The following is a 17,528-nucleotide window of genomic DNA, read 5'->3' on the forward strand; positions in this document are numbered from 1 at the left end:
GTGACTGGTGCATAGCAGGTCCTTAATAAATATTTGTCAAATAAAGGAATGCATGAACAAATGCATGTTTACAGAGTGTTTGACACTGGGGAGAAGGTGAACAATGGCCATTGTTGGACAGAGAAAAACAGACATAAAACTCTAGGATGAGGAAGGCAGCAACTGGATTCTATAAAAACCAAGAAAGTCTCTTCCTTAAAAGTCAGACAGAAAAACAAAAAACCTTTATATATAAGCATATTTGGAGATTTGATATCTAAGGTATGGTGGTCATCTTTCTTCTGTTACTTCTAAAGCCTGGAGCCTCTAAAAGAGATTTATAAAATATATTTCAAAGATACCAACATCTGGACTGGCCACCTAGGATCTAATTTCCCCCAGCTTCTTTCTACCTCACCTCAACTCACCTATGTGGTTCTGACTTGGTGGTTCTCTCTTTAATATCCATGGTTCTTCTTGCTTCAACTTGACTATCAGCTCAGGTTTGGTAACACAGCGCCCTGTTATGGGAAATGACATGAGACTTGGAAAAATTGCTTAGGGTTCAGGGTCTCTGAAGGAGTAGAAAGGAGAAGCTCTAGAAGCTTCACAATAATGGTGTCCAAATGTGCTTCATCAAAGTAGGCCCTTTCACCAGGAAAGTAAGAATACAATATTCTTCAACGTAACCTCAAAGAGTCTTGACTCCCAAATCTCTAACATGAAATTCATCGCTCTCTACAATGATTTGGTTCCTAAGATAGGAAATGCATGCTGTTGGGAGTTGCATGGGAAGCTGGGCTTACCCAGTGACACCAGGTGCCTGTAGTCCTCCAGCATCACATCCCTGTACAGGAAACTCTGGGCAGGGTTCAGGAGCTGCCACTCCTTCTGGGTGAAGTCCACAGATACATCCTCAAACAGCACTGAGCCCTGTAACAGTCCAATCCTGCCCCATCTGAAGTGCCCAAGACTCAATGGCATGGCAAATATGTATGGGAACTAATCCCTACCGTGTTTACCAGAAAATGTTACAAAGGCCGTCTGACACGTACCTTCCTTCAGTTATATTTTATGGGGGAAACAGAAATCATAATGGAAATACTAGGCCTTTATGCTTATTTACAAACCCACTTATTAATTCATAAAACAATTGGAGTTTCCTCTATATGCCTAGAACTGTTCTGGTTGCAGAGGAGACTAGGGCAAAGAAGACATTGGTCCTGTTTTTTAGACTCTTCAGACTGATGAAGAGACTTTCTATACAAACACACACATGCAACAATGAATTCTGGAAGCCATGAAAAAATGTGTGTTCAAGGAAGACAGAGATCACAAAGAGGGGAGAAAAATTAATTCTCAGGTCGTTCTTCATCAAGGAGAGTAAGATTTGATTGCACACGAGCAGTGAGTTTTGTGTGAACACAGGGCAACGGCATAAGCCAAGATGCAGATCATGAACACACACCTCAGATGAAAGGAGTTACAAGGCAGTATGGTGGGACAGAAGAATAAGGCTGGGGATTTGGGAGATAAAGAACAATAAAGGTGCTCTGTGGTCAGACAGAGGGATTTTAGACTTTCTCCTATAGACCAGTGGCCTCCAAAATATTTATTCACCCATTAGTAAAAATCCCTGAGCATCCCTCAGTGTATTTATAAATTACTTACATACACAATTCTCAGCCATTCACCAAAAGTAAAACTTAACAACTTTCTTATGTTTTTTAGATACAAAACAAATTTAAATGGATATTCCAATACTTTCTTTCCACGCACCATCTGATTGTCCTGTGCAGTTCTCTAGAGTACACACCTCTACCTAGAGATCACTTCCATGGACAATGGGGACATACAAATAAGTAACGTAACTAGATTTATATTTTGAAAGTAATGCGCCAGGGGCAGAGTGGAGAATGCTTTAAGGCAGTGGTTCTCAACTAGTGGCAATTTTGCTTCCCCAGGGGCATCTGACAATGTTGTCATGACTGAGAGGGGTGGGGTTGGGATCTAGTGAGTAGAGGCCAGAGATGCCTCTAAACATCCTACAGTGTACAGGGCAGCCCCTACAGCAGCAAATTACCTGGCCCAAAGTGTCAATGGTCAAGATCAGGAAACTCAGTTTTTTGTTTGTTTGTTTGAGACGGAGTCTCGCTCTGTCGCCAGGCTGGAGAGCAGTGGCATGATCTCAGCTCACTGCGACCTCCGCCTCCTGGGTTCAAGCGATTCTGCCTCAGCTCCTGCATAGCTGAGACTACAGGCATGCCACCATGCCCAGCTAATTTTTCTGTATTTTTAGTAGAGACAGGGTTTCACCAGGTTGGGCAGGATGGTCTCGATCTCTTCACTTTGTGATCCGCCCGTCTTGGCCTCCCAAAGTGCTGGGATTACAGGAAACTCAGTTTTAAAGTGAAGTTAGAGAGGAAGATAGTAGACTGGTATGAGAGGTGACCACCTGTCTTCATGTAGCAGCAGTGGGGATTGAGAAGCCTGAACTGATTCTACATGGAATTAACCAGAAGTTGGTTATGCAGTGAAGGGTGAATGGAGCATTGTTCTCAGGTTATCATGAAACCAGCTGGGCTGATGCTGGCACCATACACTAGGATTGCCAAAACACGAGAAAGAATTGGGCAGAGAGAGCGAGAGACACCTGGGACATGTTATACTTAAGGTGCCTGTGAAACATACAGGCAGCCATGTCCAGGTAACAGTTGCATATAAGGTCTTGGAGCTCAGGAGAGAGAGCTAGTATAAACAGGAATCTTTGGGCCAGGCGCAGGGGGTTCATACTTGTAATCCCAGCAGTTTGGGAGGCTGAAGTGGGTGAATCGCTTGAGGCCAGGACTTTGAGACCAGCCTGGCCAACATGGTGAAACCCCGTCTCTACTAAAAATATAACAATTAGCCGGGCGTGGTGGCAGGTGCCTGTAATCCCAGCTACTCAGGAGGCTGAGGCAGGAGAATTGCTTGAATCTGGGAGGCAGAGGTTGCAGTGAGCCGAGATCCCTCCACCGCACTCCTGCCTGGGTGACAGAGTGAGAGTCCATCTCAAAAGAAAATAAAAACCCCAAAGAAGTCATTAAAATCTTTTTTGCCCTCAGTAAAAAAGGTGGAATAAAAGTACCTAATTCACAATGTGGTTGTCAGAATACATGAGCTAATCCAAGTAAGGAATTTAACAGTGACTGGAACATAATATGCAGACTTAAATTGTAAAGAATAGTAGAGCTGACCAACTATTATAATATTGTCATTCTATCTTCAAACTTGGAACAATAAAAATGGCCAAAAATGTATATTCTAATACAAGTTATTGTTCCAGTATCTGGAAGGTGTGATGCAATAGTTAGCAAAGGACTCAAAAAATATTTGTCATATAAAAAGAAGATGAAAAAGAAAAGTATTTAAATGATTTCCACAAAACCTGAGATGAGAGAAGAGTGTATCTTGTTTAGATGTATTATCGATGAAAAAAAATTCTGATGTTGATAGAAAAATACGTTCAACACATCAACAATAATCAATGATAATCCACAACAGAATAAAAATAAAATGTAGACTTTCAAAACCACTGGAAGAGAGAAAAAAGTAAAATAATAATGCAGGAAAAAAAGTCAGGAAGAGAAAAAATGAAGAAAAACAATGATCAAAAAAGCATGGTTACTAAAAATACAAAGTAGCTCTTAAGTTTCACTGGAAAAATTGAATAATAAGTAAATAATTCACCTGGGATGTGTTCATTTTCTTCTGCTCCTGGAAAAGTTTAGAGAACTGTGAAGGCAGAGCTGTAGGAGGGAGAAGGAGCAAAGAAATCATGAGAAAAATGCTCTACCTTGAAGGTCCTCAGAGCACGTGCCTAGAAATCCACACATACATCTGCAGGCAAATTGCTGAACTGTGGGAAAATTTCTCTAGACCCTTCAGAAGTGGCAGGTGGAAGTTTGCAGAGGGGACTCATACCCTGGCAGAACCACTGGAAGCTAGCAGAATCAGAGTTCTCACTGGGGAAAGTAAATGTTTGTTTCTTACAAACCTCCTTGGAATTAATAGCAGACAAATATAAACCACACAAAATTCAACTAAAAAGACCTGCTTGAACAATCATGTTACAACAAAGAATGAGATGTCATGCCATCAGTTCTATTACCACACATATTACAGGCCAAATTTGTTGATGTCTGATTGACTGATATTTTACTTTACAACAATCCATTAGAGGCAGGTAGTAACGGGGAAAGTGTACACGTGTGTGTGTGTGTGTGTTGGGGGGGTGGTATATAGATGAAATAAAATTGACCATATGCTGGAGCTGTAACAAGTACCTGGGAGTCATTATATCATTTGACTTTTGTATGTTTTGAATAATTCCATGATAAAAAGCATAAAAAATAATAGAGCAACAACCTTACAAAGATGTGCTCATTTACTTTTCTACCTATATTTTTAATTCCTTGAGGTTAAAGAATTAACAAGAACCTCTGACAACAAAACTGTTTGCTTTAAGGAAGTCTATTTACAAAAGAAAAAGGTCTGTTCTCCTCTGGTTTCAGTGTCTCCAAAGAATTTTTTTTTTTTTTTTTTTAACTAAGAAACTTGTTTTGACATAACTGAGACAGGTGGACAATGGTCTGGGAGTCAGGGGACCTGGGTTCTTTTTTTGGTTCTGCCACTAACATATAATGCATGCCTAGATTATAATAATATTAAGATACTGGCCGGGTGTGGTGGCTCACATCTGTAATCCCAGCACTTTGGGAGGCCGAGATGGGTGGATCACGAGGTCAGGAGTTCAAGACCAGTCTGCCCAACATAGTGAAACCCTGTCTCTACTAAAAATACAAAATTAGCTGGGTGTGGTGGCGGGCACCTGTAGTCCCAGCTACTCGTGAGGCTGAGGCAGTAGAATCACTTGAACCCGGGAGGCAGATGTTGCAGTGAGCCAAGATCGAGCCATTGCACTCCAGCCCAGGCTATCCTGTGAGACTCCGTTTCACAAAAAAAAAAATACTGACAATACTTGTATAGTAGTTACTATATAACAGGACTTGTTCTTAGTACTTTGTATGTCTTCCTTTATTTAATCTTTAAAATAAAGCCAAATATAGCTACTATTATGATTTCCATTTCATAGATGAGGAAAGCGAGAGGAAGACTGAACAATGTGATGGAGCTGGGCTTTGAACCCGGGCAGTCAGGCCCCAGAAGCCGTGCACTTAAGCACTGTGTTAATATTTTTCACTTTTAAAATGAGGCACAATCACACAACTCCTGAAAAGCTTCCCGGTACTCCTACAAAGTCAACAGTAGGTAGTGGGTAGCATGTCCCCAAATTCCAGATGTGGAGATGGGCGGCGTTTGGGGGCTCTGCAGAATCTAGGAAAAGGGGCTGGAGAATTAGGGGCATGGGAGGAGTTTCCAAGAGGAGTGGCGATGGTATCTTCCCAGTCCATCTGCCCACCAGGTCCTCTCCTGGGAGTTCCTCCTCTCCCGCAGCCGGCCTCCTGCCCACCATCCTCAGCCCAGCTCACCATCCTCAGCCCAGCTCACCTCTTTCCTCTGACAGCTGCCCCACACCTTCGCTGACCAAAGGTTCTTGGCAACCTCAAGATGCTGAGTTATTCAGGGCGGAAGAATCGGGAATTGCTTCAAGAGCAAGCACTTACAGACCTGCCTGTTTCCGGGACGTCCTTGGTGCAGCTGTGTGCGTTTTATCAGAATGGGTGGAGACCTCCCAGGTGAGATTCCTGCTTCTGGCGTCCCCTCCTCACAGGAGCAGGGTGACCCTGGCTGGGGGGAGGGAGGATAAATTCAGATAACTGGGCCCTTCAGCCAGGTTCCAACTTTCTCTTGGAGTTCACCATCTCCTACAGCAGCGGCTTTCAATGTGGACTCCGGACCGGCAGCATCAGCATCATCTGGGAACTAAATAGAAAGGCAAATTCTTGAGCCTCTCCCCAGACCCACTGAATCAGAAACGCTGGGGGTGGGGCCCAGTCGTGGGGTGGGATTTAACAGGCCCTCCAGGTGATGCTGATGCATGCGAGTTTGAGAACCACTGCCTGCAAATCTCCCTTGGGAGCCTGAGAACTGCGGAGGGCACAGACAGATGGACCTTGAGGTTCCCAGAGGCCTCAGGTATACAGTATCCCGAGGGTTCTGCAGAGATACCAAGAAATCTCCAAGAGCCTGAAGGGAAGGCTCAGTCCTTACACACTCCTGTTGGCCCGTAGAGACACGCCACTCTGCTAAGTGCTGTGAAGCATGCGATTTGGAAATAAAACTGTTTGGGGCTTGCACCCCAGATCCTTCACTTGCTAGCCATGTGACTTCGCCTCCAGAGTCCTGGTTTTCTTCTCAGTTAAAATGGGGTGGGTAACACCGACTTTGCAGGGGGTCTTTGAGAATCAAATGATACACGGAGTGAAAAGAACAGTGGGAAAGGCCGGCCGCATTTCCAGAGTGCTTAGAAAATGCCAGGACCTGTGCGGAGTGCTTTATAAGTGCTCTCTTATTCAACACTCAGAACGACCCTGAAGCAGGTTTTAAAATCATTTCATTTCACAGATGGGGAAAGTGAATCTTAGAGGTTAGGTTCATCACTGTGTTCATGGTGATCCAGTGACAGAGCTAGGATGTGAACTCGTCTTACTTTCAAACTCAGGCTCTGCAATCGGCTTGCTAAGGTAGGAATGATAGTATAGCATAAAGTAAACGCTGTAAGAATTGTTCTCATCCCCGCTGGAGTCGTGGGTTTGACCAACTGATGAATGGTTGCCCAGGGCACATGTGAATTTGAGGAGCTTCTGGAAACAGCTCTTTAACATGTGAATGCCTTTTCCTGGAGCCCTTTATTCCGATCAGGAAATCTGTGCCCTCCTCCCTTATCTTCTTTGTGGAACCTGAAGATCCGCAGCTGACCTCGTCCTCCGTCACTTGCTTTCTATAAGGACAGATGCGGGGCAGACTCCGTAACAAGTGCCTTAGGGTCTCGATCCGCATGAGATTTGCGCAAATTTTTGCGTCCACAGGCTGTGAACACAAACCTACCCCAAGCCCCGCAAAGCAGCCTTCTGAGCTAGGCTCTCACCTGCAGAGCTCATCCTTCGTGCAGGACCTCGTCTTTGAGTTACGCATAGACGCGGAGACTCCATGCTGATAGGAGACAGGAGTAAGTAACAATGAGGAAGAACTGCACCTGCGCAGACGGGGCTGCCAAAGGCCGGTCCCCGGGGCGCTCCCGGGGCGATCCATCAAATTCCAGACTCCGTTTCCCACAAGTCTCCGTGACCCCTTTCCTAAGGAACGTCTGGAGAGTTTCTGGGTTATTTGGTGAGTTGGGGGATTCGTGGTCCAAAGTCATCTCTACTCTTGTTTGGAGCTCTAGCTCTTCATAACCCACCAGCTACGGGATTTGAATGCGCTCCACCTACATTCAGTGTCACTTTAGATGCAAAGCTACCGTGAGAAGGGAAGGTGTTTGTCAACTGCACATCTGCAAACAAAGTTAATGAAAGCCAAGCAACATAGTGGAATATTTATAGAAAATAAAGCAAAGCAATAAGTAAAAGATTAATAACCACAACCAGCAAGCTTTTCCCCCAGAATGCAAAGACTGCCTCCACCTGAAACTGGATTTCAAAACTAAAAACCTCACATAATGGCAAATACACATAAATCAAAAGAAAATTTAATCTAAGAAGCACACTCATAATCTCCCCTTTCAGAGATGATCATGGTCAATGTTAGGTGATATTTATATTGAAATGGGACCCCAAAATCTCAATGAGTTATTTGGGTCTTTTCATTGCACATGTTTATAATTTTCTTACCCTTTCACACTCTTTATTTTGAAATATTTTAAACTTACAGAAAAATTTCAGGGATGATTCATTCTGAATGATCATCTGTAAACCATTTACTTAGATTCACCAACAGCAAATATCTGCCTCCCTGCCTCTCCTCATCCTTACCACTATTTGAGGGTAAGTTACAAATATGAACTGTCACCCCTAAAACTTTAGCATATATCTCCTAGATCAAGGGCATTTTTAAAAACATAACCATGATTATCAAACTTTTTAAAATGTAACCACAATTATCAAAAATTTTAAAACATAACAATTATCAAATCCAAGAACTTAAATAGATAAAATAGTATTATCTAAAATCTAGACCATATTCAAATTTTACCCATTGTTCTAATAATATCCTTTATAATTTTTTTCTGGTCCAGTGTTCAATTGAGGATCATTTTTACATAGAGTTGTCATATCATTTAGACCCCTTTAATCTAGTTCCTTGGCCTTTCTCTGTCTTTCAAGACATTGTTAATTTTGAAGAGGACACATCAGTTGTTTTGAAGAATGTTCCTCCATTTGGGTTTGTCTGATTGTTTCCTCATACTTCGATTCAGCTTATATATTTCTTGGCAGGAATCCTATATAAGGAATATTGTGTTCTTCTTGGTATATCATGCTAGGTCAGTGAGATAATGTCAGTTTATCCCACTTTTGGTAAAAAAAAAATTTGGCACAATTCTCCTTTATTAATCTACCTATTTGATAACAATTCCTTGACCACAAATCTAGCACTGAGAGCTGAAAAATATAAAGTAACATAGACTTTGTATTGACTCAAGCTGGATGATGACTTTTACACTAAAATTGACACATACTGAAGAGGTAAAAAGTTCTCAAAGTTTATGCATGTATAGGAATACAAAGTGAATACAAATTTTAAATAGAGGATGATTACATTTCAAATTATTTAAAGGGAAGCCTACTTTCAAACACCCTAGGAACAAGCCACTCAACTACGTAAACTTAGAAGAGCTCCGAAAGAGTATTTTTCCACCAGCAAACCAAAACACGCACCAATTGGCAGTAGACAGATGCATGTCTTCTTACTAAGAAATGGATATTATACACATGCATATTTATGGCATAATTTTACTTCATGTGAATAACCGCTAAAGCATGACACCATACCAAGTACTGGTAAATAATTAAAACATTATTTAATGAATAAGATAAATAAATTGAAACTAAGAAGTGCAAAACTAAAATGGTAATAGAAAAATAAAGAATTTAATAAAACACTGTTAGAAGAATAACAAAATACTCTTCTGAATACCTTCTATGAAATTATCTATACCCATGAAGAATAGGCATTTTCCAATATTATAATTGGTGCATTGTGGTCATACTCCATAATAGATACTGAAAACTATCATCTGTAAAATTTTTTTTTTTTACTTAGGAAATGTACTTTTTACAAAAGGGCAGCTGTAAAATACAGAGATTTTGGCAACTGTTAGTCCACACTGCACCATTTTGTAAGCCCCCTGCCATTTCACAGACCTTGGTCAAAGTGAAACACTCCACGGGGGTTCAGGTCGTGAGAAACATTCTTATCATACCCTGCTGGGCAAAGGCCCAACTGAAGAGACATCCCCATCATATTCTGCAGTGCAAAGGTCCAAGGAACATCTTGTCACATCCCACTGGAAAAAGGGCCAAACCGCTTAACCATAGGTACATCCTATCAATATCCTGCCGGGCAGCAAGCCAGATGGCCCAGACCCCTCCCGCCCATACCTATAAGTACCCCAGCCTTTAAGCAGCGGTGGGCACTGGCTTCAGGCTGATCCCCCATCTCTGCAGGTTTTTGCAATATGCTTGTGTGGCTGTTGAGCCCCCTTCTCTCTGTGTGTCTTTCTTGAACCCTCATCCCTTCAAAACCTCACGGCAACAAATACTTGTTTTTTTCTTAAAGTTAAAGAATGAGTGGGATCCAAGGAATCAAGTGGTAGACCAGGAGCATGTCCAAGTTATTTTCAGGAAACAGCAATAAAGCACAAAGGCAAAATTTCCAACAGAAATTCTTTTAATAACTTAGCTTGTCTCAGGGATTACCATCTCCTCCCCTTTAGTAGAAAAGTGTGACTTATCACTGTAGACCAATTACTCCACTTCAGTAAACACCTTAGAATGAAGTTTTGAATCACATCTGTCTACCTGAAAGCTCAGAGGTGGAATCAGGCAAATACCCACAAAAACAAACACAAAAAACTCAACAACAAAACACCTCAAATGAGGACAAATGTTTTTCAAAAAGTGCCTGGATAAGAAAGCCTAGATTGTAAACAGTAAACACAATTCTGTATTCAAGCCCCAGTTTGTGTTAATAGCTGGGGTTATTTAGTTAATAACCAGACAGTTTTAACTCTATGGCTAACCCCATTTCTTTCTTTATATAGACAGACAGAGCTAGTACTTCTATATTAACAACTACCAATATACTGCTTTGTCCTTTAAGATTTATCTGCCACACAAGGCTTAAACCACAAAACCAAGTTTCTCTACTAAGGCTAAGAATACTGCATCTATGCAGGGATGAGAAGCTTATCACATACTCACACTCACACACACCAAGCTCTTGGGAGTCAACTTCCAGCTCTGCATTGGTTTTATGCCCCTCTATCTTTTATTTCCATTCTTTCTCAATTTTCCTGTCATACAAAACATGGTAGGGCCGGGCATGGTGGCTCATGCCTGTAATCCCAGCACTTTGGGAGGTCCAGGTGGGAAGATCGGCTGAGGTCAGGAGTTCAAGACCAGCCTGGCCAATATGGCGAAACCCTGTCTCTACTGAAAATACAAAAATTAGCTAGGCGTGATGGTGCGTGCCTGCAGTCCCAGCTACGCAGGAGGCTGAGGAAGGAGAATTGCCTGAACCCAGGAGGCGGAGGTTGCAGTGAGCCGAGATTGTGTGACTGTACTCCAGCCTGGGAGCCTCGGTGGCAGAGTGAGGCTCCATCTCTAAATAAATAAATAAATAACCACAGTAGAAATCTCAACACATTTGCACCTGGTTCTGGTTACCCAGTAATATTACTTGTGTGCAAGTAAGCAAGAGACCAAAACCACAGAGCAAGTGGACAGGGTGGGAATTACAGGGTAGGGAACAGATATAAAAACACAGATGTGCAGATTTCAGCAGCAACCTCAAAGATCCACACATCCTGTGTTGCAGCAGAAGGCTCTTTGCAAGCATAAGTCCCTTCACCCATCACTGCTATCCTTGGACCCCAAAGCAGGGCCACAGCTTTTACTTTTGAACCTAGGGTCCTCAGAATGAGTGTGTGAAGTCCATAAACACAATCTGGATGAAAACAGATGACACACCACACCTACATGACCTGTCTGACTGTTAAATTCATGTTACAAAACACTGACTTTAGGATTTATTTTTGAAACTTTTTTCAACCGAGAAAATAACACACTCCTTGGGGAAGGGTCACAGATTGAGAAGACAGGCCCTGGGTAAAAATTATGAAGACAGCACCTGAAGTTGATAGGCCTGCCTAGGAGAGAAACACAGGCACTGTCACACCACCACAGGGGACTGCTGCTGTCTGAGGTCAGCAGGCCAGTTCACACGCCATGCAAGGTGGCTACTGAGCCGAGTCATAAAAATCTTCCAGATCATCATGGAACAAGTCCCACTCATTTTCAAAGTCTGTCAGTTCATCGTCCCCATCTGCAGCCAAAAGCGTAAGCAACATCTCGCCCAGCTCAAAGGTGACAACCTCTTCTTCATTGTTGTCAAAGGGGTCATTGTTCTCTCTTTCCTCAATGAACTCCCAGAAGTGGTTCCTTCACTGGGCCCAGTATCTGCTTACCTGTCTCTGTGTATCCTTTCCATGGTCATCAGGGTATGCCTGCTTGTAAAAACACTTCCCCCCAGGTGGGCAGCTCCTCCGTCCTTCATCAAAATCCCTTCATGTCTGGCTGCTCATTGCCTCCTTGTCCTTCTGGATGAATTTCTGCTTCTCTTCTTTCTCCCACCCGGTACTCACTGGGAATGACAAAGTTAGATGTGATCCAGCATTCTGGGTAGGACACTGATCTTGCTCTCAAATAGCTTAGTGCCCTTCCACTTGTGAATACTTGAGACAGTAAGCATGGCTGCAGCTGGAGAGGATCCCAAAGCTATGCTCACCTCCATGCAGATCCCACACACTGTATCCTTGCTGCACTGCACAGCAAATGAGAGCTCCATTTCCTTCTCATGGGCCTCAGGGCAAGATTTTTATATGCTGTGGTCTCTGGGCAGCATCCATTGGATGTAGGACCTCCAGCTCACAGGATCACATGACTCTCTGTGAAGATACACACAGTTCTACCCATTTCCGCCTCTCCCACTGCAGCCTAGGGGCAAAGCGGCTTCTTTGTTATCACAGCTGTTTGCTCCTTCTCTGATTCTCCCTTGGTCACTGCGGAAAGGGGCAGCACAGCTGCAGTAGAGTTGCCCAGGAACAAACTCAACAGCATCCACCCAGTCCTCTGAACCCGCTCCTACAGTTGCAAAGTCTGAATTTGACTCAGCTTCGCCTGTATTCATTTCCACAAGTGGTCCCGCTATGAAGGAGAGACTTGAGGAAGCAACAAAGAATGAATTTGTAGTTAGATCTAATGTAGCGGTTGCTTCTTCCGGTTTCAGTGGCTTGCTGTGTTCACGTCTGCAGCGGCCTCCATAAACACAGAACCCTGGCTGAAAATACTTGCCCAATACGTCATGTGGACTGTCAGAGAGGGAATGCAAGTAGCGACAGTTATCTCCTTCCTTACAAATCCCATGCACAAAATCCCAGCAGGTGACCTGTTTAGTTCAGCGGTTGCCGCAGCTACTGCCACTCCTTCTTCCCACCTCCAGGGATGGGGACGGGGACGGGATTGTGACTACAGAATAGGGTCGGGATAGCTGACGCTGCAGGTCCTGCTCCTGATATTGTGGCTGTTGTTCTGGGAGCTGCAGCCTCCACTGTTTCTGTTTATCCCACACATTCATTTTTGGTAAAATTAACTTTGATCCCATGGTTAAGATGATATGTAGGCCAATATACTTTTATATCAATTGTTTCTTTTCTGGCAATGATGATATGATAATAATAACTTAATTTATTTATTTTTGATACAGAGTCTCGCTCTGTCGCCCAGGCTGGAGTGCACTGGCCTGATCTCAGCTCACTGCAAGCTCCGCCTCCCGCGTTCACGCCATTCTCCTGCCTCAGCCTCCGGAGTAGCTGGGATTACAGGCGCCCGCCACCATGCCCCGCTAATTTTTTTGTATTTTTAGTAGAGACGGGGTTGCACTGTGTTAGCCAGGATGGTCTCTAACTCCTGACCTCGTGATCCACCTGCCTCGGCCTCCCAAAGTGTTGGGGTTACAGGCGTGAGCCACCACATCCGGCCGATAATAATAACTTTAAAAATAGTAAGCTCCAGCCAGGCATGGTGGCTCAGGCCCGTAATCCCAGTGCTTTGGGAAGCCAAGGCAGGAGGATCACTTCAGACCAGGAGTCAGAGACCATCCTGGGCAACATAATATGATCCCATCTCAAAGAAGAAAAAGAAAAAAAAAATCCTAGAAAAAATTAGCTGGGCATGCCAGGGGCAGTGGCTCACCCTTGTAATCCCAGCACTTTGGGAGGCCGAGGCGGGTGGATCACGAGGTCAGGAGATGTAGACCATCTTGGCTAACACGGTGAAACCCCGTCTCTACAAAAAATACAAAAAAATTAGCCGGGCATGGTGGCGGGCACCTGTAGTCCCAGCTACTCCGGAGGCTGAGGCTGGAGAATGGTGTGAACCCAGGAGGCGGAGCTTGCAGTGAGCTGAGATCGCACCACTGCACTCCAGCCTGGGTGACAGAGCCAGACTCCGACTCAAAAAATAAATAAATAAATAAAAATAAAAATTAGCTGGGCATAGTAGTGTATACCTGCAGTCCCAGGTACTCGGGAAGCTGAGGTAGAAGGAACACGTGAGTCTGAGCTGTCCAGGCTGTAGTGAGCTATGATCGCACCACTGCACTCCAGCCTGGACCAGGGAGTGGAGTGAGACACCTATTTGGGAAAAAAAAAAAAAAAAAAAAAGACCACGTGTGGTGGCTCACGCCTGTAATCCCAGCACTTTGGGAGGTCGAGGCAGGCAGATCACCTGAGGTCGGGAGTTTGAGACCAGCCTGACCAACGTGGAGAAACCCCGTCTCTACTAAAAATACAGAATTAGCCGGGTGTGGTGGCGGGCGCCTATAATTCCCAGCTACTCAGGAGGCTGAGGCAGGAGAATTGCTTGAACCTGGGAGGCAGAGGTTGCGGTGAGCCGGGATCGCACTATTGCACTCCAGCCTGGGCAACAAGAGGAAAACTCCGTCTCAAAAAAAAAAAAAAAAAAAATTAGAATATGATAAAGGTGGAATTTCTAGGGAAGGAGGGAAAATCATGTTAGGAAACTAGAGGTGTTGGTGGGAGAGAGGAAGATTATCTGTCTAGCACATACACCCTATAACACATACATTTCACCTAGACTTTTGGCTTAACATTTTTAACACTAAACCAGCAGGAGTCTAGAGAAAATACAAAATAATTTTCTTATCTACTTTACTCTAGACAAATTTAAAATCTTGCTTTTAGAAAAAAACAAGCAAAAACACACAAAAAATACATTTGTTACGTGTATGAAAGAAATGGTTTGTTGACTTCATTTAATTATCTCTTACACATTTGTAAGAATATTACACTATCATAAAAATGATCTATGAATATGAAGGGTAAGTAATAAAAAGGAAATGCAAATGAAGAATAAATATGCAAAAACGGTCCATAAACTACAAATTAAAAATGCAAATGTTTGTTTATTTATTTATTTTTTGAGACACAGTCTCACTCTGTTGCCCAGGCTTGAGTGCAGTGGCTCAATCTAAGCTCATTACAACCTCTGCCTCCTGGGTTCATGCGATTCTCCTGCCTCAGCCTCCCGAGTAGCTGAGATTACAGGTGTGCACCACCACTCTTGGCTAATTTTTGTATTTTTAGTAGAAACGGGTTTTACCGTTTTGGGCAGGCTGGTCTTCAACTACTGACCTCAGGTGATCTGTCTGCCTCAGCCTCCCAAAGTACTGGGATTACAGCATGAGCCACCACACCCAGACAAAAATGCAAATGTTTAAATACAAGTTTTGGCCTTTATAGTCAGCAAAGATGATAAAGAAAAATGATATCTAGGATGGGTATCAGTTTGGGGAAATGTTAATTCTCATAAATTATTTTTGGAATATAATTTCTAAAACAAATTATATTTGTTGGAGGCCACTCCACATCAAGATTTACAAGGAGCATGCAGTTTAATATAGCAACTCTAGCTCTATTAATGTGACCTAAGGAAATAGTTGTCCAAAGATATGTGTGTAGGTACGTTTCTTATAGTTCACGTTAACAGCAATACATTGTAAAACATCTAAATGTGAAGAAAAAGATAAAATAACTTGTAGGAATCTGTAAGGTGAGATGCTAGATGCCCATTAAAAATTATTTAATGCAGGTGACTTCCTGCTGCCAAGGATAAAAAAGAAAGAACAGGGCCGGGCGCGGTGGCTCACGCCTGTAATCCCAGCACCTTGGGAGGCCGAGGCAGGCGGATCACAAGGTCAGGAGTTCGAGACCATCTGGCTAACACGGTGAAACCCTGTCTCTACTAAAAATACAAAAAATTAGCCTGGTGTGGTGGTGGGCGCCTGTAGTCCCAGCTACTCGGGAGGCTGAGGCAGGAGAACAGTGTGAACCTGGGAGGCGGAGCTTGCAGTGAGCTGAGATCGTGACACCGCACTCCAGCCTGGGCGACAGAGTGAGACTCCGTCTCAAAAAAGAAAAAAAAAAAAAGGAAAAAACTTATAATGCAGGGATATTCTAAGTGATATGGGTGGAGTTTACAGTTTTTTTAAATAAAATGTACTTTACACACAAAAATAAGACATTGTTTTTTTTTGTAAAAATATTGCATATTTCCTCAGGGTTTAAAATATATGTAAATACCAAATACAGGAAAAAATTGAACCAAAAGCAAAATTAAAAATCTACTTCACCCTCACACATAACGATAGTGCAGTCTATGCCAAGATTTTGTTTACAAAGGCCTAGGAAAATTCAAAACCTGCATCATTCAACACTAATATCCCCCTAAGAATAGACATCTGATAGAAAGGAGGCATTCTCAGGGGCATAAATGTACATCCTTTGTGGAATATATCTACGCTAATGCTGCCTTTGTAATTTTCTCAGCTTTAGCTCTGATGTTGTATTGAGTGTTCTCTACTAACCTAACTGTACAGTGCATTGTGGTGTTTAAGTGTCATTGTAGTACATTCTAACATCTAATTGCCACTTCAAAGTAATTGATCTTCATGAATTTTTTAAAATCCTCTAAAAGCTCTACTATTTAATGAATATTTGGATGGGACTGGTGTAGTAATTAAAATACTTAAAATTTTAATAAAAGTAAATGTTAAAATAACTATCCATGTTACAAAATCATTTAGAATATTCTAAAGCATTAGTAACAATGTGTTCATCACAGGACACTAGCAGTCATGGATTTGATTGTTAAATGGGTCTATTTTAGTTTATATGCTAAAGTGATATGGCCAGGTGTCATTGACATAGCCAAAATTGACAATTAGTGTTCTTTACTGCTTATAAGTGATATGACTCCTTACAAATTTTGGAAACTTTGGGAGAACTGCATGATATTGAAATTTGTACCTAATGTTGATGTGGGGCAGGCAAGCCTCCAGATTAGATCTTAGCCCGGGATGGCTTTTGGTGAGCTGGTGGTGTTGGACAGCAACTTTTACTGAGGCGGTGGTGCACAGCAGCAGCAGAAATACTGTTGTGGAGCAGGGCTCCCGGGTAGGTGGTGTGCCCAGAGTAACAGCTCAGGGGCACTTCTCCAGTCATGTTTATATCCACATTTTTATTTTTATTTTATTTTAGACAGAGTCTCACTCTGTTGCCCAGGCTGGAGTGCAATGGCGCAATCTCAGCACATCTCACTGCAACCTCTGCCTCCTGGGTTCAAGCAATTCTCCTGCCTCAGCCTCCCTAGTAGCTGAGATTACAGGCAATGGTCATCATGCCTGGCAAATTTTTTTTTTTTTTTTTGTATTTTTGTAGAGACAGGGTTTCACCATGTTGACCAGGCTGGTCTTGAACTCCTGATCTCAGGTGATCCACTAACCTCAGCCTCCCAAAGTGTTGGGATTATGGACATGAGCCACCGCCCCGGACCTATACCCACTTTTAATTATATGCAAATTAATGGGCAGAATATGCAGATATTTTAGAAAAAGGGTGGTAATCTCCAGGTTGCCAGGCCGTTGCCATGGAAAGAGGCTGTAACTTCCAGTGTTGCCATGGCAATGGTAAACTGACATGGCACTCACTGGTGGGCGTCTCTTATGGAGAGGGGCTTTTGCTTCTTGCCTGCTTTAGCTAGTCTTTAATCTGGTCTGCAGTCCAAGCCTGCCTCTGGAGTGGAATCCCACCTCTTACCTCAATATGAGACACAATTATTAATATGATCATTCTTCGGCCTCATTTCAAATTTGTCTAATTGAAATTCATGTACTCTAGGTGGCACTGTACTAGGTATTTTCTATAGTTTCACCTAAAATGTATAGATATGAATACTTGGAAATAAAGTCAA

The 17,528-nt window shown here is 42.9% G+C and overlaps 1 protein-coding gene and 1 pseudogene across 1 annotated transcript; both read right to left on the reverse strand.

Annotated features, from left to right (window-relative positions):
* Positions 1-281: 281 nt before the first annotated feature.
* Positions 282-3,723, reverse strand: LOC129050435 (zinc finger protein 37A-like). Its single transcript, XM_054532482.1, has 3 exons — positions 3,709-3,723; positions 786-912; positions 282-500 (listed from the first exon to the last, which is right to left on the reverse strand). The coding sequence occupies exons 1-3, from the start codon at positions 3,721-3,723 to the stop codon at positions 394-396; spliced, it is 249 nt and encodes an 82-aa protein (XP_054388457.1). The 3' UTR covers positions 282-393.
* A 7,714-nt stretch (positions 3,724-11,437) lies between these two features.
* Positions 11,438-16,780, reverse strand: LOC129050029 (E3 ubiquitin-protein ligase makorin-1-like; annotated as a pseudogene).
* Between the last annotated feature and the right edge of the window lie 748 nt (positions 16,781-17,528).

The sequence above is a fragment of the Pongo abelii genome, chromosome 16 (genome assembly GCF_028885655.2).
Source record: "Pongo abelii isolate AG06213 chromosome 16, NHGRI_mPonAbe1-v2.0_pri, whole genome shotgun sequence".
Lineage (NCBI taxonomy): Eukaryota > Metazoa > Chordata > Mammalia > Primates > Hominidae > Pongo > Pongo abelii.